The sequence below is a fragment of the Quercus robur genome, chromosome 2 (assembly GCF_932294415.1).
Source record: "Quercus robur chromosome 2, dhQueRobu3.1, whole genome shotgun sequence".
NCBI lineage: Eukaryota > Viridiplantae > Streptophyta > Magnoliopsida > Fagales > Fagaceae > Quercus > Quercus robur.
Window position 1 is genome coordinate 91897150 of NC_065535.1, and position 23359 is coordinate 91920508.

At 33.6% G+C, this 23359-nt stretch overlaps 1 protein-coding gene across 1 annotated transcript; it reads left to right on the forward strand.

The window, feature by feature from the left end:
- Positions 1-5129: 5129 nt before the first annotated feature.
- LOC126715822 (replication protein A 32 kDa subunit B-like) lies at positions 5130-11688 on the forward strand. The gene is made up of 10 exons (XM_050416625.1): positions 5130-5327; positions 5971-6081; positions 6181-6278; positions 6410-6451; positions 6861-6938; positions 9021-9099; positions 9214-9306; positions 9388-9470; positions 11182-11250; positions 11351-11688. Exons 1-10 carry the CDS (start codon positions 5226-5228, stop codon positions 11433-11435), a joined length of 840 nt encoding a protein of 279 aa, XP_050272582.1. The 5' UTR covers positions 5130-5225; the 3' UTR covers positions 11436-11688.
- Positions 11689-23359: the final 11671 nt, after the last annotated feature.

Sequence of the window (23359 nt, forward strand, 5' to 3'; positions counted from 1 at the left end):
ATTATACTTTTGAACCTTGAAGTTTCGGGTTGCTTTTATTTTTTTCCCTTAAAGTTTGAAAGATTTCAGTTAAGTCTATCGAGTTTGATTTTATTTTCAAAATGGTCATCCCTTCCATCTTTATGATTGAGCTAACCGTAAAGTGCTTCTATTTATTTTGGCTTTTTGTAGTAATTAACATTTTTAGTAAATTTAATACTTTCCTTTTATTATAATTAAGTGACAATAAGTACTCTGTTAGCCAATCAAGCATTTCCTTTAGCTAGGTGACAGACTGACAGTAAGGATGACAATGAAACATGCTTTAAAAGAGTAAGTATTGAAATGAAAATAACAATAAAAAATTAATTATAGGTCAGGATCGAAATGAAGCACCCAAAAGTTGAGGATTAAAGCACCTATTTATACCTCATAATGCATCTTACTATTAATTTCCAACCAGAAAGGCATTGCATCGATCAGGAATACATTAAGTTGGGCCTATGTACATAAATTTCCCCAACTGCAGAAGAAACTCATTTTCCATTTTTGGCATTTGAAAGTGGCCCTACATTAATTCACAACTAATTAGCAACTAGCAACTCTTTTTACACTTACCTACTTCTTTTCATTTATTTATACAATTCAACATAGGCTGCTATCTTTGTCTGAATGATGATGGATGCCCAGAAGGAAGAGAGCGTAAACAGTGTTGAAGAAGATAATACTAACATGAGTAATCAACAAAGAAAAAGAGGAAGGCCAAGGAAAAGTGCCAAGGATATTGAGAGTATCACTGAAAAGAAAAAGAAGCATAGGTCCTTGAATGATATAGAGAAGGCAGAAGCTGAAGAATCCATTTGCTGTGAAAGAGTTGAACTTGAACCTGATGATGAGGAGCTGGTAGCTGTTAGCAGTGCTCCCATGAAGATAAAAAGGCGAAAACGAAAGAGCACACCAAGGCGAGCTGCGGTTTAATCAAACTTTTCAACTTTGAAGGTGCATTAGTAATTAATTGGTATATGTTAAAAATATTATAGGTTTTTCGGCGTGGACAAAAAATGTTCGTCCTCACCTTAATGTTGTATTTCAAGCTGATTTGGCTTTTTTTTTTAATTGAAATCATAGCTTCATTCTTAAATTATTAAAAAAAAAAAAACTACAATAAATTTTAATTTTGTTTGTTATTTGTTTATTTTCTTTCTCTAAGTGGTGTTAGGGTTCTTAGGGATAAACAAAATTTATTTCATAAAATTTATAAATTGATGTGCCATCATCAATTACAAAAAAGTAAGTCAAACATTTATTATTCATAATGTTATTTGAAGAAATACTAATCATATTCATCAATAATTATATTTTATTTTATAAGTTTTTTAAAATAAAATTTATAGTGACCTTGACATTTTTTTTTCAGAAGCTTATAAGAGTGTATACAGCATATATGATTCAAGGTCTAGCACAATAGTGAAAGACAGTGAGTTGCACCCATACTCCTAAGTAGGTTATTTATTTATAATATTTATATTTATATATATATATATATATTTTACATAATAAAATTGAATGACATATAAATGGATCAAAGATTAGAGCATCCATAACAGTGGAGCTAAAAATTTAGCTTTTTAGTTCTACCAAAAGTTACTTTATCTATTTTACCCACACACATGCTACAACAGTAGATCTATTTTAGTTTTCAGTACAATAAAATAATATATTCCACTATCCAAAAAACATCTATAGCACCAACCACAACCACCTTTACCATCAACCACAGCCACAACCACAGCACAACCACCGCCACCGCCACCGCCACCGCCATTCATCAACTAGAGAAACCCAGCCACCATTCATCAACCATCAACAAACCACATTCATCAACCATCAACAAAATCAAAACCCATTCATCAAAATAAAAATAAAACCCATCATCAACCATCTAATTAGCCAAAAGCCACCATGAAACTAGAGAAACCCAGCCACCATTCATCAACCATCAACAAAATCAAAACCCATTCATCAAAATAAAAATAGAACCCATCAACATAAAACCCAATCATGGCGACAACGTTGTTTTGTCAATCATGGTGACAAAATCAAAACCCAGCACTAGTGATCATGGGTCTTGGTGTTTGAGATGGAGAAAAATTGAGAGAAAGAGTAGAGGAAAAATGAGATAGCAGAGAGATAGGGGCGGAGAATGAAGAGATCAATTAGCATTGTCGGTGCTGGGTAGGGGCTTGGGTTGGCGTTGTCGGCGTTGGGCAGAGGCTTGGGTTGGCATTGTCGGCGCTGGGCAGAGGCTTGGGTCGGCGTTGTCGGCACTGGGCAGGGGTTTGGGTCGGTGGCGAGTGGAGGAATTGAAGCTTGCAACGAGAAGAAATGAAGAGTGTGAGGACCGACTGAGGGGAGAGAGGAGCAACGGGTAGAATGGGGAAGGAGGAGAAAGAAAAAAAAAAAATTCTAATCATAGTGTGAACACAAAATAAAATAATATATATATTTTTACCTTTGAGCTACAGTGCACATCTCTCTTTAGATGCGCACTGTAGTTGAGAAGCAAAAAAAATTGGCTATAGCTCCACTGCTGTAACTTTTCTTTTGTGATCAATGGTGCTAAAAAATAGCAATATAACTATTTAGCATCACTACTGTGAGTACTCTTAAAAGTTGCATCAATTCATTTTGATAGTTGTTAATTTACTGCACTTCTTGATATCTCTCTCATTCTACCTTCACCTTGGGAGCTGGGACTATAGTCAACAGTCCATATGAATGCAATACTTAAAATTTCAACTTCCCAAAAAAAAAAAAAAAAAACGTGATTATTTTCCCTAATTAGGTTTTTTTTTTTTTTTTTTTTTTGAAGTTGATTTCCGCATCACCATATAAACTCTAGCTTTAACATTTGACAGGGTTTACTGTAAATTAAAATAGTAACTTCGTGTTTATAGATAGTTCTAATTATGCTATATATGGTATCTTAAATAGACCTACCAAATTCTATTTGGTTTAGAGCTTATAGAAGCTAATAATTGATGACTGGCTACCTCTACGTACCTTTGGTATGATAGCCACTTTCACAGATATAAGTGTTTGTGGACTGTAGGGGGGCAAGGGTCGGAGTTTAAGTTTCTAAGAAAGAATTTCACACACACACACACACACACACATATATATATATATATATATATTTAAATTAAACTAGAGTAGAATTTCTATCTTGTATATAAAAAAAAAAAAAATTTGATGACTACCCGCAACAATATCGTCTTGAATTCTTGATTTATATTGCAAATAAAGAGAAGAAAAAATATTATTTATCAAGGATGATGCAAGCAATTTTATGGGCTTAAGGTATCAAGGATGAATCCATTCACTTTTGTAGTGGAGATTGAAAATCCAACTTTAAGATAGGGATAGTGAAATGGGCTAAGAGTGAAGCATGTAATGTTTTTTTGGGTGTCATAAATTATTATTTTTGACATGACTCAACGTGTCAACATGATCTTGGATAAAAATTAGGATGTGCCATAATTAAGGAACATATTCATATTTTGGGAATGTAATGAGGACGTTGGCTTTGAGGGTTGATGTAAAAGTACACCATTAGGACAATTATATATCAAACGAGTAGTACATTGATTTGCACTTTAAACATGACCTTGTGTGAAAATACTTAGTAAAGTTTTGATTGAGTGATACATAGCCCGATCAATCTTGTGATGCATATCATATTAACAAGAATACTTAGTATATAATTATTAAAGTTTTGATTGAGTGATATGTACTATGTCGCTCCATTCAATCAAGTGATACGTATCATATTAATAAACCGTAAAATTTCTTACTTCACTTGAATCATTATCTATAAAAGATGTTTCTCAAAAAAAAATTATCTATAAAAGATGATTCTCAAAAAAAAAAAAAAAAAAAAAAAAAAACTATAAAATATTAAAAGGTCATTTATTGACCCGCCAAGCAATGGGAGTCATGTGTCATATAGTGTGAACTAAGAAACTAATCATTATCCTTTTCAATTTCTTCGTTTATGAACCCTTTTCAATTTCTTCGTTTATGAAAAGTAAAATTGTTATAGATAAAATTTAACTAATACCTCATAATTTTTTTTTTTAATGTACTACATCTAGGTAAATAACATCATTCCCCACCCCCCCCCCCCCCCACCCCACCCCCCCTCTCATATTACTATTAGTTCATTTCAAAGTGTATTTAAAAATTATTTTCCTAAAAATAGATATTATTTTAATAAAACCTTCTTTATTTTCCAAAAAACAAAACCCCTTCTTTATCTTGCATTTGAAGAACTAAAGATAGGAGCATTGTATTTTTTATTTTTATTTTTAGAAGATATGACAATTGTAGTTTTTGTGTTTAGAAGTTAGAGTTCTTGATAGTTGATATTGATTACAAATTTACAATTTTCATCTATGATAGAAAAGGGTTTCCTATAGCTTTAATTATTGTTATATTTTTTTTGGATGTTGACTTATATATGATTAGATATGTAAAGTGATTCACAATTCCACATAAAAAAGAAGAAGTAAAGTGATATTTATTACTTAAATGATTTAAATTTAAATTAAGTTTATCACTATCACCTATCAACAAAAAGTTTATCTCTATCATAATTTTTAAATTGATTAGTCTTCCCTAAAGCTTTTATATTATTTAATAAAAAAATATGAAAAAATATATATATATATATATCTGTGTGTGTCGAAAAAAATAGTATGAAATGCAAAAAGATCCATTGTGGTTTGGGTTAGTTGCAAACTGAACTCCTGTACTATTGATTTTGTATGATCTTTGAAGTTTAGGAGAATGACCATGTGTTAAACATATATTGTCTTAAAAATAACATTTTATTTATTTATTTATATATATACCATTAAAATGGTCATGTACACACTATATATTAATTTGGATCATTTATAAAGCTTAACGGTTAATAATACAAAAATTAATTGAACAAGTGTCCATTTAGAACTAACTCAAACTCTTGGGCCTTCTCCAAAAAAAAAAAACTCTTGGGTCTTTTCGCATTTTGGCCCAAAAGAGGAAAAAGATAGCAACAAAAATGAAGGAAAACAATTATGGCGGGAACTCAATTTTTCTTATCTAAATAAAATAAAATCCCCAATATAATATAATTCATCATAACCCAAAATTTCAAATCCCTCTCTCTCACAGTCACAGACACACGCAGAATCATCGGAGCAATGTATGGAAGCGAATTCGACGGTAGCGCTGCCTTCTCCGGCGGCGGATTCATGCCCTCTCAGGCCACCCAGGCTCCCGATCCTTCCTTCTCTACCTCCAAGGTACTTTCCTCCTTCGTTTTCTCTTCCAATTTTAAGCACCTGTTTGGTTCCCGAGAAAATGGATCTAACTACTATAATACTAGTAAGATAAGTTAAACCGAAGCAAATCGTTGTAAATCCCCTTTGCTCTAATTCAACATCTGTTTGTATTTCTAATTATAGCGTAACTGATATTTAGGGTTACGCTTTCTTTGTTGTTTATGATGGATTCTATCAGGATTAGTTTCTGTGATAATTGCGATTTTCTTTCATCTTTCACTGCAATCAAACGCTGCATATTCTTATTTTGAAGGAATCACTATTTTGAATTCTTACTATTTACTTTTCATATGTGTTTGTGTGTTCCGAGAAACGAAAACCTCACCTGAACTAAACAAATGGTTGTATTAGTCTTAATTTAGTTGATGTTTTCTTTTAATGGCGCCAAACAGTGTTTTAGGGTTTTGTGTTAAAATTAATGACTGAATGATTAATCCACAATTTCGTAATTGTTTAAACTTTTGTGACAATCGGTAATTGAGGATGGTATCAAAGTAATTGTTGAGTCCGTTTAGAAATCCCACGTGTTGGACCCACCATTTCCTAACAACATAAGTTTTTGGGACAATCAGTAATTTATTGTTTTGATTTCTTGCTTTTGCAGAATCGTGATTCCCAGTCGTTGCTTCCGCTGACTGTGAAGCAAATTAATGAAGCTCTTCTGACAAGTGATGATAAATCTAATTTTAGTATTGATGGTGTTGAAGTCAACAATGTGTGTTTCTTGAAACTTTCACTTTGCATTATGTGTCTATCCATCCGTTTTGTTTTTACCTTCCATGTCGGGCATTTTGTGAGTTTGAATTATGTTTAGGTTACACTTGTGGGAAGGGTATGCAACAGAACTGGGAGAGTGACTGATGTTACTTTCTTACTTGACGATGGGACTGGAAGGATTGAGTGTAACAAATGGTGAATCATCTTAATTTTTTTTTTTTAATAAAATTTCTAATTAATTTTATTTTGATTGGATTGGTTTATTTTATTTTCTTAATTTTGTGCCAATCATGATTTTTTTGTTGTTGTCTTTTTTCTATGCACAGGGTTCAAGAATTCGTAGACTCAAATGAAGTTGAAGGAATCTTGTATGTTTCAATTTTTTTTGGGTCAATTTATATTTTGGTTTGAATACCTGTGTAACATTAATTTGACCAAAGTAGTAGAGAAATTCTCTCATATTGTTTGTGTAAGTCAATAGATTGATCACCGATTCTCCTTGCCAATGTGATAAATGGTTTGTTGGTGTGACTTTTTGGTAAAAGAAATGAAAACTAGAGAAGTAATAATAGCTCAGAGTTTAAAGGGCGATGTAGGATTCCAAGTTTCTTTTTGTTTCCTTAAATCTCTCTTCAAAGAAGTGGAGCACGAGGAGTTTAAAATTTAGATTACTTGGGAATAATCGTTCAGTTTTAAATCAATAGGTGCACTTAGATTGCACTTTTCCCTTCTAAAAAAGATTTGTAATATATTATAGTGATTATCTTTTTACTTTAGGGAGGGAATGTATGTTCGCATCCATGGACACTTGAAAGGCTTCTTGGGAAAGCGGAGTTTAAATGTTTTCTCTATAAGGTGAAGATTTAATATAACTCTCCACCTCCCCCCCTTAATTTTAGCTATTATATTTACATGTTCATATTGTATTTTTGTCCATTTTTAAATAAAGTATATTATAACTTGTGTATATCTGGCTCTTAGGTGTTTTTTATTTATTATTCATCCCTGTAATACATGCCAAAATATTGGTCATAACTTGCTTAAAAAAAGAAAAGAAAGAAAAGAAAGATGTTTATGAGAGAGAGATTGGTATCCCTTGTCCCAACAGAAAGATGAAAAACTTTGTCACTGTATTTGATCATGTCACAACAAGTTTCAATTAATAATTGTTTGTTCTTTTGTGGGTAATCCATGACCTCTTGATTTTTGAATTCTATTATAGGGAAAATAGGAAATTGCTTGGGCTTGGCAAATTGGAATCAGAGAACATTGTCAAGAATTATAGCCTTATTAAGATTAGTGGCTTAGTGTTGATATTGGCTATAATCTATGTCCCATTGATGTTTAAGACCATATGGTGGAGATTCAAGAAAATTACTTTACTCACTGGAACTAGATATAGCTTCATTTTTTTTGTAAGTAAATTTTATTAGTAAAATAGATTCCTTCATGCTCATGATGGTGAACACTCCATAACCTAAAAGAATTACATAAACTATACACAAAATAAAAGTGATTTTGTGAAATCAATAAGAGTGCTACACACGAGACCAATCAAAACAGAGTTCTAATCAGAAATGTTTCCAACTGAATCTTTGATCTGTTGGAATCTTCAAAAGTGCAGTTATTCCTCTCCTTCCATGATATCCACATCAAACATAATGGAGCCACATTACAAATCTCTGAGGAGTGCCTCCAAATCCAATTCCTCCACCTAAAAAAGAGGTCTGCCACCCTCCTATGTAAGACCCATTGAGTCCCAAAAGTTCTAAAAACCAGGCTCTATAAATCATAAGCTACATCACAATAAATCAACAAATTATCTACTGTTTTGGGGTAAAATATCTTTGTTTCAGTTAGTTATTGCCAACTTTTTGGTCTAACATAGAGCTTTTAAAATATCTTGTTAAGTTTGTTTTCTGGCAATGAGAATTTTTTATTTGATAGAGGTTTCTTTTTTTTGGGGGGGGGGGGGGGGGGGGGTGGTGTTGGTTTAATAAAAAGAGCAATGTTACTTATTGGACATGACTGCTGTGTGGTTTAAGATCTTTTGGTTGGTCTGTGGGAGGTTGTGACTAAGAGCCTATCTCTCTTTGGAGGTTAGTTGTGGAGATGTCCACTTGGAACTTGAAGTTAAATCGTCAATAATGGCATGTAATTTTCTTGTACTGCCTCTATTCCATTTTGTTGGTACCAATAAAAAAATATGATTAAATACCAAATAGCCTTTCTAGATTTTAGAGTAGCATCAACAAGCAAAATGATGAAGACAAACTCAGAAAGTTATAAGTTTTAAAGCGTTAGAGGGATGCTCCATTAAAAAGTTGGAATCCCTCTAGAGAACCAACAAACTGGGATGGAGTCATAATGCTACAGTACATGAAGGCTGTCATTCCTTGTTGACATCTGAACAATAACAGCGAGAATAGTAGTATGATACATGTAGCTTCATCTCTGTGCAAAATATCTGTGCTCAGATATTTTGCTGTCACTGAGATTGATTTCTTTTACTTCTGGGTGCTCACATTTTAGGTATGTTGCCGTTCTGAGTTTGGATGACGATGACATAGACACTTCAGCATCATAAACTAGCTTTAGAAATTCTTCACGACATCATATATTCATATACAAAGTTCTGGATGCTTTTGTGGTCTTCTAGTTTGAATTTATGGTGTCGAGGAAGGATAGGTTCCACACCATGGGGGTGAGGAAGTGCCTATCCTGGATTTAGTTAATTTATGTCATTTTCAAGTTTTAACTGATTCATGTCGAAGTGTGAGCTACCTGACAAAAGTGGAAGCCCTTTTTTTGTTGTCTTGTTGACCTTTTCCCTGTTGTCATGTAATTGATCTCACAAAAACATGTCATTGGTATAACTTTGATTCTGTGAAGGTTCTTTATTGCTTTCTTAACATTGAACTTGGGTGTTGTTTTCAGGCCCATCACTGACTTTAATGAGATTGCAAGCCACTTCATTGATTGTATATATGTCCATCTCTATAATTCCAGGTTACGGGTATTAGTCCACTATTATAAATGTCATCTAAGCTTTACTTGACATATTAATTACATCTATTTATCCATTTATATATTCTTGCTTTTCTGGGGTTACTTGTATTTATGCTTACAGAAACTACAAGGTGTTGGTGTTACCACACAGCCACAGATGCCTACTTCAACTAGTACACCTATGATGGGGCACCAAGCTACCTCAGTAAATCAGGTGAAAGATCTAACTGGGGAATTCATTTTTGCTGAATTCTTGATTGATATGTTCACTATTCAGCTACATTTTTCTTTTCAGCTCTCTAGTCAATACGGTAATGTTGGTGGACAGAAGAATATTGAACAAATGGTCTTAGAATTTTTGCAGCTTCCTGCGTCCAAGTAAGTACTTCTATTCTTGAAAGGATGTGTATCTTTTTTCTTCTTCTCCCCCCCTTAGATCTCCTCAAGTGCTCGTGTGTTGGAGGGGGGGATCAGGGATGGGGAGCTTTTGGCTAGGTAGCTGCATGTGTTAACTCAAATGTTTTTGGGCTTGGGTGTTGGCTTGTAGTTCCAATGTCTAACAAAGTAAAACAAAGTAGCTAAGAGTCTTGTATTTCAGTGGTATTACCTGGTTATAAAATTGGGCTAAAAGGAAACTGGACTATCGACTGAACCTAATATTCAGTTAATTGTTATACCCAATCATTTTTACCCCCCTTTTCTTGGTTGGGATTATATGTGGGATTCATCTAAATCAATTAATTCTCTTTTCTTAATAATAATAATAATAATAATAATATTTATTTCTAAAAAGAACACGAAAAAGGAAAAAAAAAAAAATACTGGGAAGTTTTCCAAAAATATGATAAATTTTGAAGCTAGTATCTAAATTTTTTAGATATTGTTATAAATGTTTTGATGCTTGTTATTTGTTTTTTAAATTTAAAAATAACATAAATTTTTTTTTTTGATAAGTTAAAATATACATATTTATTCCTATTTGTATTAATTAATTTGTTGGCATATGTCTGTCATATGTATCTTTAATTTTAAAAAATTACTGTATCATTCAGCATGTTATTAGACCCTGACACTGTATCATAGATAAAAGCATCTCTACCTCCCTTAAAAAAACTCCTTTCCTTCCAGTCCCTCACCCTGTTTTTGCATTTCTGCAGTTGCTTGCATCATTGCGAATGCAAATGTGCATATATATATATATATATATGAGCCAATATTTTCTGAAGGAGAACCTAAAAAAAAAAAATTCTGAAGGAGAGTCCCTTGGTACTATTCAGGCCAAATTGGTACCTCTGGCTTTCATGGATTGATATTACATTTTAGCATGTGGCAATTCTGCCATATGGCTTGCGTTAAATGACTAAACTCATTGCTTAGCTTATATTTTCTCATTATAAGGAAGCTAATTAATGACATAATATGGTTCCACATGGTTGATTCAGTGGAAAATGTTTGTCATGAGCAATTTTATTATGCCATTTATTGGGTAGACCATCCATTTTGATGCATGCATATTTATTACATACAAGTGTGTCAAGAGCCTTGCAACTTAGTGGCATTGCATAGTCTTATTTATGAGGAGAACTTGGGTTCAAAATTCCCTCTCCCCCACTTTTTTAACAATTGTATTATCAAAAAATATATATTTACATACATGGGGTTTGAGGGATACCCCAGTGGCTCCAACAGCTCTTCTGGTGCTTGGCACTAGTGCTCAAACCCACAAGCCCCCCTCCTATTTACCTATCAAAGAAAAAAAAAAAATACATACATGCATGCATGTGTGTGTGTTCATATATTGTTAAGTAGATGAGCTCTTTTTGATTCAGCATGTTATTCTTTAACATGTCAGGATAGGGAGTGTGGATTAATGTGAAGTGTTAAATTTATTGGTTCCTTTTATTTCTGTTTGGTCTTGGATTTCTAATGGCGAGCCCATTGTCTTACAATTTTTTGTCTCATGTCTTCCCTATGTATTTTCCTTGCCATTACATGATCCTCTATATTTTCATTTCCATGCTTCATTCTCTGCTTATTCCTATCAGTACAGTATGCTAGTTCTGACACTTTTGATCTTCCCATGTTTCAGTGCTGATGAAAAAGGGGTACACCGTGATTTAATTGCCCAACAATTAAGAGTTTCAGTGGATAAGCTCATGTCTCTCTCTCTCTCTCTCTCTCTCTCTCTCTCTCTCACACACACACACACCGGCATTCAAACAGAAATATCTTAACTCTAAATTTCCTTATTTTGACAGGTTAGCTATTCAAAATCTTGTAGAGGAGGGCTTGATTTACTCTACAACCGATGACTTTCATTTTAAGTCAACTATCAATGGTTGACATCTCCTGTTTGCAAGTTTATGCGAGTCTGCCGGAGAGTCTTAGATTCAGTTAGGTCCTGCTGTGATTACTCTCTCATTTTGCATTTGTCATGGTGTGAAGCCCTGCCCGCATACAGGAGATATATCTATATGAGACCAGATTTAATAGTCAAGTGACATTTCTTTTAGTACTAAAAACTTCTTTTTTTTAATGAAAGTAACGCATCTTAAGTAGATTATAACTTGATATTGCTAGTGGTATTTTGTGCAAATGGACGGTTGAGATGGCGGACCTTTCTTTGATTCTGTAGCAGCTCAGTACCCATTGTAATTGGTTGTGGAGAATAATCACTGCCCTAGTGGGAGCTGAGCTCCGATGCTGTTAATATTATAATCATGTAGATTTCTTTGGGTAAGAATGACATGTAGAACTGATCTTCCAATGGTGCGAAATTTCTGAGATCATTATCAAGATTTCAAAATCAGATTCTAGATTAACAACTTGCAATTATCTAAAACCAAGCAGAAAGCCGGACTCCAAAAGTAGCAAGGCTTCACATTTGGAGCTGCCAATCACTTAAACCACTAGTTTGACCAACCTTGCATGATGGTATTTAGTATTCATCACTCTCGCAGCCATAAATTAGAGCTTGCATGAAAAATGTGCCTTCTAGTCAAGGTTAGGCAAATTCAGAATGGCGCTGAGTGCCCGAGCAATGGTTTCATTTCACGTCGACACAGGATAACACTGGCAGCCAACTCGTGTTGTGCGTGCTTAGTTAGCATGCACAAAACATGGAAGACATTGTTGCATTGCAATTTGTTTCAACTTGCTTTAAGTTCATTTGTCTTCTTTTGAATTTTTTTTTCTGATAATATATACAAGGAAGCGGTGTTTAAGCTTTTGGTTAGATTATTTTACTCCTCTGATACTTTATAGATTATCTTTTGGTAAGTGAAATTGGAGATTTCCGGATTTATGACCTGCAAATATGTTGAGCTTGAGCCCACCAGCCCGATGTTATCAAATGTATGGTGACGTTAAAAAGAAAAGAAAAGAAGATTTGGCTTAGTTTCAGTGTATTTGACTGGTTAAAATGATGATACGTGACCAAAAATAAATGTGTCAGTGTGTCACTATTCTAACAGGACTGATTCGACTGAATACTATACGTAAGCTTTAACTAAAGAGAGGGGTAAAAGAATAGGAAACATGCACGTGTAGAATACGGTGGTTGTAGCAAGTTGCGAGGTCAAAGAGTTCAGTGATCAGTCCCACTGCCCATTCCGTCCAGTGGCTCGTGACATGAGCAAGCCGTATATTGAGATGGCACATGCTCTGTCACGTGTCCACATTCAGTGTTTACCAGCTTATCTACCGCAACTTCTAGTTTTATTTTTAATAACCCACTTATTATTAAATATGAAGATGAGCAAATCTTGAATCCAAATACTCGTACCGAAAAGTGCGGACGACCAGTCGTAGATCACATCCACGTGTGTTAGTATATAATATTGTTGTGAGTACATAACACTTTACTTGAAGTAACTTAAAATTAAAGCCAAAATAATTAATTCTTTTGAAAAGTGACTGTAGAATCACTTAACACTAATTACCAACTTGTGCAATTGTTCAGTAGAAAATATTTATATATGATATTTATTTATTAATCATGACTACTCAAAAAAATTTCTTTTGCTCCTTAAAAGAAACAGCTTTAATTCACAAATTTTTTATGAGATAAACTTGGACATAAGTTTGAAGATTCGGCTAAAATATGAAATATAAATCCAGTCAAGATTAGAAAATTTTGACTTTAATTGATTTTTGTTTTGTCTTGCCAACTGAAATATAAATTCAGTTAAGATTGCAAATATTTTCCCCAGGTTGATTGAGGGTCTGTTTAGATACCGCTTATTACTAAAAATTGAAAATTGAAAACAATGTAACAAAATAATTTTTAAATATGTAAATAATGCCGTGGGACCCAGTTTTAAAGTTGTTTTTGCTAAAAAAGTATTTGCAGATCTCGTGAATAGTGCACGGAACCCACTAAAAAAATGCACGGGACAACACATGCTGTCGTTGAGGAAAAAACGCTTTACTCAAACTAACACTGAATATATAAGCAATAATTTCTTGTAAGACTTTCTTACATGGCACCTTCTTGTTATAGATCTAAAATAAAAGTGAAAAAAATAGAATGACATTTGTGTGGATGAGGATCCCTAATCTCATTTTAGTGAATTGCTAAGATGATTTCCTAGAATGCACCTCGGACCCCGGGGACAAGCACTGGATAACCGTGAGACGAGCATTTGTTGATGTTGGGGTCAAGTAGTAACTATAGGAGGCTCATAAAGTTAAAATATCACAAAAGGGAAGAAAGTAGACTTGGCACGGGTTACGAGGAGGGTGAAAGGAGAAGGGTGTTGAAGATATCCCATCCGCATTAAATATAAGACAACTACTCCTTTGGCCGCATTAATGAGGAAAAAACCATGAACAGTAGTGGCACAGCTCAGATTGCAAGGCAGAAGCTTACTAGCATGTTCTGGTTGAGATAGAAGTCCTGGGAATGCAATCTCAACCCTCCAAGTGTAGGATTAAGATAATCTATATGTAAATATAGAAGGAAAACGAAGATCCTTATGAGAGAGATGCACAGAGAGAGAGAGTGGAGGACTTTTTTAAAGAAGAAAAAAAAATACTTGTGAAAAATAAAAAGCAAGACTCATATATAAAAGATCTTCCTCGGGCTGGACCGAGGATCCCTTTTTCTTCATAATTATGTGATCCTAGTCATTTCTTTGGCATTTCTTCTCATTATGATTAACTTTAGCTCATTAAGTAGTCAATATCCTACCCATTTTCTAACAAATTTATTGTGGTGAGCTCATTGGGCCACTATTTGGTCGTTCTTGGGCTATAGGTTTGTTTGTGCCCTTACAACATTTTTTAGGACATAAAATAAAACATTTCACATGTTAAGTTTAACTAATGTGCAAAAGCAGTTCAAAAAGTTCTATTTCAAAGGTTTTTTTTTTTTTTTTTTTTTTTTGGGTTGTAAATGTTGTTTTAGATACATGGTACCTTTATTTTTCTTCTTTCCTAAATAAAAGCAAATAATTAGGGCGATCGGTTATATATGGTGATCCGTGATCATATTAACTTCTTATTCATTAAAAATCCAATGTTTGAGAGACTAGAGTCTTAAATACTAAAGAGTTTGCAATTTGCAAGTGCTCTCTCAAGTGATTGTAGTGGAAGTGAGAAACAATAATTTTGGAGTCGAACTAGCTCATATCAAATAAATTATATTTTGAGGTGAAGACTTTATTTAAAAAAAAAAAATTTAAAAATCAATGACTATGTTTAGAAATCAGATTTGCAGCAAATAATTTTAAACTTTAGCTACCACACAAGAAAAAAAAATCCTCCAATATTATAATTAGAATAAGTTGAAGAAGTTTCAAAATTATTTAATCAGCAGCAACTTTTTTGTTTTTTGGGGATATACCAAATTTGCTACAGTGGAATTTCAATTAGTAGCAGCTGGATCACTGGATCACCATAAACATATATTAATTTATTTATATAAACATAAATTCAAAAGACAACAGCGTTCTTCCGATATTATTGACTCGTCTTGTAGCCCAAAAAAATCAATCCATCGCACGAATGAGAATCATATCAACATTTTGGACCCACATGTCCACACTAAAAGACACATGTCCCAAATCATATATGAGTAAAGTTCAGACAATTAATAGACCTTTCCCAAACACAGAATGTAAAATATAATATTTAAAAAAAAAAAAATTTTGTTTAAACAATAAGAATAAAAATTCGCATCTATCTGCCGAAAAAAAAAATAAAAAATAAAAAAAAGAAGGTCATGTGAGAGGTGATCATGAAGTAATAATAAAATATTTTAGAACGTGAGGAATGATTCGTTTCACTGACCACAAAAACCCACTCCATTACTTTGAACATAGTTTGACCGTGGAAAATTTTTGGCCTTGAATTACGAAAGCCAGCCAATTTATCACTTTATTTTAAGTGTTTTTAAGCTTACATTATTACCTTTTACTGTAAAGAAAAGAATCAAAATCAAATGCAAACACACTCCCGCCGAACTCTCTGCCAATCTGCTTTCACTTCCTTTTTTTTTTTTTTGGGTTAATTTTTTCCTCAACAGTTTCACTTCACTTCCAACTTTTGTATTCTTATGTGTTTTTTGCTTTTTGGTTGCTTAGTCTAAAAGCATTTTTAACTTCTTATCCGGGTTTTGAGGTCCTGCCTGCTGTCCACTACTTGATTAATACCTAATCTACTACTAAATCCCTCATCATATTATTACTATATATTTTCATGTGCCCTTTGCTTGTCCTACAGTTTGGGTCCTGTCTGGTTATTGGTCCTGTTTCTAGTCCACCATATATTAGACACCAGCTATTAATACTTGCAACTAGGGATTCGTGGTGGTCGTAAGATACGTGTATCATTCTTCTCATAGTTTGTGATAAATATCATATTTTTGTGATTACATTTTTAACTTTTTCTGAGACCATGGCTCCAGCTTTGACCCCTTTAATTTATGATTGCTAGATGTTTCTCAGCAAGAGGAATAGATGGTCCGAATGGATGATCCGTCTACATCAAATTTACCGTGAAGCTAATGTAGTTGCAAATTGACTAGGGAATGGAGATGTATTCCTATTGTCCATCTTTTGTTCTATGTAGATATACCTAGGATCTTTTGTATACAGGTATTCCTGAAACTAGACAAGCTGCATGTGTCACATGTCCATACTTGATGTATTTGCACTATATATTTAAATAAATTCTCCCCTTTCTACCAAAAAAGAAAAATCATACAGTTGTGGAACTCATTTGTTATAAAAGAGATAATACATATCTTGGATGTGTATAAAGTAATTATAATCTGAGGGGAGGTGCTAATTGAGTCTTTCATTTTAGCTGACTCTAATCCATTTTTTGATCCTTGGGTTTGCGTTAAGTTTGATCTCATTTAACGATTGAGAAATTATTCAGCACACATCCAAAGTTGACGTAACCTAAGAATAAATAAATATATATATTTATATAACCATTGGAAAATTTAATTGTAGTGGTTGAGTAATATCCCCTGGTGGGTGCATGCATGGGATTGTGTCAGATTCGAATCTAGGGGTGCATTTGTTTTGGCTTCAAACCATTTCAGCAAATCATTTTACATCTCACCGTGTGTTTGGTTGCGTATAGAAAATAGAATTTTCTGGAAAAACATTTCATTTGACCGTAAAATAAAGGCTTTGACCTGGAAATTGTTTTACGTTTCTATTTTCACTTCAAACCATTTCTGGACTCAGACACGCAAAGAGAGAGAGAGAGAGAGAGCCTTCGACTTCGCGCAACCAAACACGCCGATGAGATCGCGCCCTAACCCTAGATGCGCCGGCGAGATCACATCGTCGACTTCGCGCTGTCGAGATTGTCCCGCCTAGATCGCACCACATGAAGCCTGCCGTCGCTTGACTTGTCTCGTCCTCCTTTGGGTCAAATCATCTCCTCCTCTGGGTTGATCTCATCGTCTGCCACTTGCCGATCTATCTCCTCCTCTAGGTCGATCTCGTCGCCGATCTGCTTTCTCTCTTTGATCTCTGATTTTTTTTTTGTTGTTCCTGTGGTGGTGTGGGTGGTGGCGTTTTGGTGGTTTCTATGTTGTGTGGTGGTGGGTTTTGTGTGGATAGTGGTGGATTTTCTGTGGGTGTTGGTGTGTGGGTACTGGTGGATTTTCTGTGGGTGCTGATGTGTGGGTGGTGGTGGATTTTGTGATATAAAATTTGTTTGGAAACTGAGAAAATGGCTGAGAAAATGTGAAAAATTTGTAAGAAAATAGCATTTTCAGAATGTTACCAAATACTGAAAATTGTTTTCTAATATAATTTTTAAAATGCAACCAAACACTAGAAAATATTTTCCTTTCTCGAAAGTATTTTCACTTGAAAATATTTTACATCCGGAAAATATTTTACACTGAAACAAACGCAGTCTAGGTTCAACTTTCAAGTGACAATTAGTGATGGAATAGTCTCAAGTCATTATCACCGTTGTTTTGTTTTTGAGCTGTTCCATCTTATGTTCTGCTCCTTTTTAATTAGAAGATATAAATTTTTAGTTATCTATAATTATTTTGACAAACTTGAGGTGATCATATATATATATATATATATATATACAAGATTTTTTTTAATAAAAAAAATGGTGGAAAATAATAAGAGCTTAGTTTATAAGGACAATGATCAACCTTTGAGATATCATAGAATTTAGAGTTGAGGGTTGTGCCAATCAAAAAAAGGGGTGGAGGAAGGGGTTTTTAATTAATTTCCCTTTATATACCGACAAAGAATATAAAGTAGGTGTTATTTCACCTAATGAACCTTAAGATTTAAAAACAAAAAGTTATAGTGTTATATTATGACTCATTTAAAGGTCTAACATGTCATTTAGTCACATTTTAATTATTCTTTTGTGCCATATGTACATCACTCAGATATGATGCATATTTATAAAACATATTCCTCCACAAATAGATTTGCATTTAAAAAAAAGAAAAAGAAAAAGGAAAAGAAAATCCCTCTTCCAAAGTGTCCAACAACCAAACAGCAGGTTCGACAATTTGGCTTTATGCATGACTAGAAGAAAAAAAAAAAAGGAAGCCTTCTGGGATTTCTTGGTTAGGAACTTGAGACCGATTATGTTTGTCATCCATAAACCACCCCCCCCCCCCCCCAAAAAAAGTGTTATTCCTTATTTATTTATATATATATATATAGGAGATTAAATTCTATAAGGACATTGTGTAAAACTCATGTTTTACTAATCCAATCCTAACATGCCACATCATCTTATCACATATTTAAGAATAAACATAATCACACTCAATCAATTCTAATACCCATATATAAATCCAACCAAATTGGTAATCTATCAAGATGTTATTAGGTGTGGTAGGATGTATTGAATTTTAAGTAAAATGTTGATGTGACAATCATTTATTGGATGGGTAAAACATGGGTTTTACACCACGTACTTATAGAATTTAATCTCTCTCTCTCTCTCTCTCTCTATATATATGTGTGTGTGTGTGTGTGTGTGTGATGTGTTCAAGTTACATATTTTTTAAACCATTGGATTTAAGTAGATCTAACGGTAAAAAAAAAAAAAAAACCCTCATTAATGCTAATATTTTGATTAGGATTTCATTAATTATCCATCATTTATTATATTTTATATCTATCTCTAAACCCAAAAAAGTGTTATATTTAACTCTCTCTACGTTTCTCTCATTGTATATCATAGCAAACCTTGAAGCCTGTCAATCCACAGATTCTTCAATACCCTGTGAAATTTCAGATAGAGATGTAGAGCTCTTGTTACTCACAGGACCACTGACATAGCTTGTAGTCACTCCAAAATCAGCACCAAAACTTCCAAAACTCAACTTGGTTCTTTCAGACTCTCCATGGATGCTAAAGTTGGTTGTTGCTGCTTGTATTCCTTGAATTGTTAAGTCAGTCTGTATGTAGTACAGGGCAGATGATTTTTATTCTTATTTGGGGCATGTGTACTTTTAAATAAGAGTTTGTTGATTTGATTATCCAATCAATTAAAAAAAAAAAAAACAAAGAGTTTGCTGATTTGTAAGCTAAGTTATGGTTGTAATAATTATCTGATGTTTTCTGAACATTGTACATGTGTTTTGCTACTTGAAAACTATAGATTTTTTCATTTTTTGTCTCTATTGCCTAGTTGATTATCTTTTGAATGAATTATTGCCATTGTAGACATGTGTTTCTGTCAATATTCTTGCTGGAGGAGTTACATCTTCCACAACGTCAGCTTGTTATTCTTCCAAACCATATCCATATCCCTGAGTCTGAAAGAACCAAGTTGAGTTTTGGAAGTTTTGGTGTTGATTTTAGAGTGACTACAAGCTATGTCAGTGGTTCTGTGAGTGACAAGAGCTCTACATCTCTATCTGAAATTTCACAAGGTATTGAAGAATCTGCGGATTAACAAGCTTCAAGTTTTGCTATGATAGATAGTGAGAGAAACGTAGAGAGAGAGAGTTTTAAGTAGCACTTTTTTTGGGTTTAAAGATAGGTATAAAATATAATAAATGAAGGATAATTAATGAGATCCTAATCAAAATATTAGCATTTACGAGTGTTTTTTTTTACCGTTAGACCTACTTAAATCCAATGGCTTAAAAAAGGTGTAACTTGAATCCATCTCTCTCTCTCTCTATATATAGGCATGTAAAAATGATATTTATTGTATTTAAATTATTTTAAATTAGTTGACTTTTTATATGTTTTGTAATTCTTAATTAACACCATCAATATTTGGTCATTGGGCAATCACTCATTCATTTAACAAAAAGCTTGGATTTGAGACATTTGAAGAACATTAATTATGATAAAAGAAATTTAAAAGTAGATTATTATTCTTAATAATTAATGTTTTAAGCTATCTATATAATTAATTTATAAAGATTATACTAGTATTTAAGTTTCAGGGTACAAGTTAATCATGGAGAAGTCATCACCTATTAATAAATATTTAAAGAAAAATCGTGCTCAAGAAGTAAAAGTTACTAGAGTCAATCATATAAAAAATGTGTTGGAACTTTATATTCAAATCTCTAGAAATTCTCAAAGATTTGAATCTAAGAAATAGATATAGCTTTCTCATAATGTGAACTTAGATTGCGACCATATATTTTTAGCCATTAAGCTTGTCTAAACAAAGCTTCGACATAAGATGAAAAATAAATTATTGTGTGATTGTTTGATTGTCTATCCAGAAAGAGAGATTGCAAATAAATTGAGTGTAAAGTCAATTACAAATTATTTTAGTGGTATAAAAGAATGTTAAACACAAACTTTATTAAGTTAGAGCTAATTAAAAAAATGTTTTAAGTCATGAAAAAATTATTTTGATGTTAATTTTATTATATATAAAACAATAACATATGTGGAATCATGTTATATATGTATATATAGTCAATAACATTTAAAAAAAAAAAATTAGCTTAGAGTTTTTGGCTATATCAAAGTTTTGGTAAAATGTGATTTGATTGAACTAGACCTTAATTTGGTATAGAATTAGGGTACAGGTTTTGGAACGATATGAGACACTAAAGCTTACTTAATTGAATGGATTAGATTCCACCCACGATATCATACTATTTTCAATCATCGGCTCCTGTATTGTGGGTCCACAATACATACAATAATAATAATATGAATAATACCTTAAACAACTATAGATGGGAAGTAAAACCTCAAGTTAGATGCCATAGAATTAGGATTCATAATGTGGTTGTGTCATGTGTGTGACTATATGATTATGTACACATATTATGACGTGATTTAAATATTAAAATAACCTCACATAAATATAATTTTTGGATTTACAATATTTAATTTGGACCATTAAATGGATAGAGATGATTCTTTTCCAATAATTAAAAACCTCCAAAGTTTCCAATTATGTAGGGCAATAGTTGGACCATCCTCTCTTTCCTTCTTCAGGTACTCCATTGCTCTCCCATGTGCAAATCCGCAATTATCTTTACATTTAGAATAACAAAGAAAAAAACAAAGATTCATACTACTATAATAGTCTCTCTTTTTGGTCATTGAGCTAGATATTAGTCTAGCATGAGTTTAAAAGCATAAATATTATTCTGCATGGATATATGGCCCATGAAGTAGTGTAAAAATATAAGTACTTTAAAAGCAAAATCTTGAAGAGCAACCATGCCCAGCTAGCTCCCTCTGGCATACTCTAGGTACCACATAAATAATACTCTTTTACTATCAGAGATTGCATGCAACATGGCATCTTCAGGTTCAGGGTCCATCTGACACGTGTGGTAGACATTTTAAAATAAAATATTAATGTTGATGCACACGTGTCATGTGCATGACATGCAGGCATGTGGATTGCCATTAGCAAATCTATCCTCTCGCAGAATGCGGAACCCTCCCTCCATGCCTCCTAATTCACTCGCGTTGGTGCTTTGGATGCTATGACTGTCACCACCCCTACTCCTCACTTCTCCACTCGCTTCTTCCTTTCACCTTTACCACGCTCTGTTTTTCACATTGAAGGGAAAAAGAAGAGGCCTTTTTCTTTTGCTACGTTGCCAATTTTCTATTCCTCAACTTATAAAATGGGCAAAGCCATGGTTAAAAATGAAGACATGTCACCGTTTTAATAGGTGCAATGTTTTAGAGTACTGGATCCAAATCAAAGTTTAAAGAAAAATAGATCATTTCTCTCTAATTCTCACCATCTAGACAAAAAAGAAAAGAATGTGAAATTAGAGAGGTAAAGATCTTCTAAAGTACAAAGAAATAGAAGCCTAACAGACAATATCATGAGTCAAAGAATTAGCTTAATCTAGTTCGAATATCTTCAATAATTAAGGTAATCGACGACAGAAGAAGAAAAGGAGAAACATGATTAATAATGTTTAAAGTATATACATCATGTACCAAAATAAAGCTGATAAGTTTCTCTTCAATGTATTTTTACAACAAAACAAAAGTATATTATACTTTGTATAACATTAAAATGATGCTTAAAATCTTCATCGGGATGGATCAATGATCCTTAAATTTTTAGCTTTTGAAAAAGAAAAGAAAAAAAAAAACGCTACTTTATTGAAACAAATCCATTCAAGGTTTAAAACATGTTTTCACTTTTTGTTCATCATGGTTAATTTGAACTAGAATTTCCATGGGATTCAGCAGGTGAAACACACGCACTTGTTGTGAAGTTGGAGTACTTGTTAATTATATATATTATTGGTTTGAATAGAATAGTACAATACCCCCCGTATGGACTGTGGGATCATCGTGGGTATTGCAGGCAAAGGTTACATACACACAAGAGGTCACCGAAATTTAGTCCTACAAATACAAACTCTACTAGAACAAAACGAGGCGAGAGAGGCGCGAGTTGTCTTTTAGTCAAAATGAGGAGGAGCTGTAGCTTTATTTTATTGGGACATAACAAAATTGACACGCGGCAATCTGTAGGGACCAATTGAAATGATTTTTTTTTTTTTTTACACAAAAATGAAAAACCCTTCTCTCTTAAGGGTCACCGTGTCCCCTTTCTTGCCCTCTTGCTTCCCCACAGTCATACACATATTCTTCAATATGACGCGTTAATAGTTTCATATACACATTAAAATAAAACCCAGGCCAAAATGGCCAAATGGTCATAAAATCCTAACTATCTAGTTAGTAGTTCTAGTTATCAAACTATATTTTTTAGTAGCATTTCGAGTCTAAAAGACTCGATTTTGGCTTATAAATCGAGCATCATAGACTCGATTTTCATGCTCTAATTACATCCGATGTGGCATATTTTTCCACGTGGACCACATGGAAAGACTCAATTTCTAACCCCTATAAATAGGACCTACTCAGAGGAAACACTAGAACATCAGAGAAAAACCTAGAGAAAAAAAAGAAAAAAAAAAAGAAAACCAAAAATAGAAAGAGAGAGAAGATCGAGATCGGAGACCCAGGCGCGCGCGGCATGACCAGAAACTGACTAGAGACCCAGGCTCGCGCGAGCCCTAGGCCGCGCGTGACTCGCGCTGGCTTGGGTCGCGCGAGCCCTAGGCCACGCGCGACCCAGGCCTGCGCAAGCCCAGGCCCGTGCGAGCCCCAGGTCGGCGTGAGCCCCAAGTCGCACTGGTGAGGTTCTCTCCCTCTGAGCTCTTTTTCTCCCTCTGATCTGATCTGAGTAGCGGTGAGGTTTCTTAAATTTGTTTTGGGTATTTCGGCATGTACATTAGACTTTTTAAAAAAAAAATTGGGGTAGACTCGATTTCCAGGTACACACCACGT

Bases quoted from the DNA above. Each gene is read 5' to 3' on its own strand.
- LOC126715822 (XM_050416625.1), top strand. From the start codon at position 5,226: ATGTATGGAAGCGAATTCGACGGTAGCGCTGCCTTCTCCGGCGGCGGA. The intron at 9,100-9,213 runs GTATTAGTCCAC...TTATGCTTACAG, and splicing joins TCTATAATTCCAGGTTACGG to AAACTACAAGGTGTTGGTGT. The intron at 9,307-9,387 runs GTGAAAGATCTA...TTTTCTTTTCAG, and splicing joins AAGCTACCTCAGTAAATCAG to CTCTCTAGTCAATACGGTAA.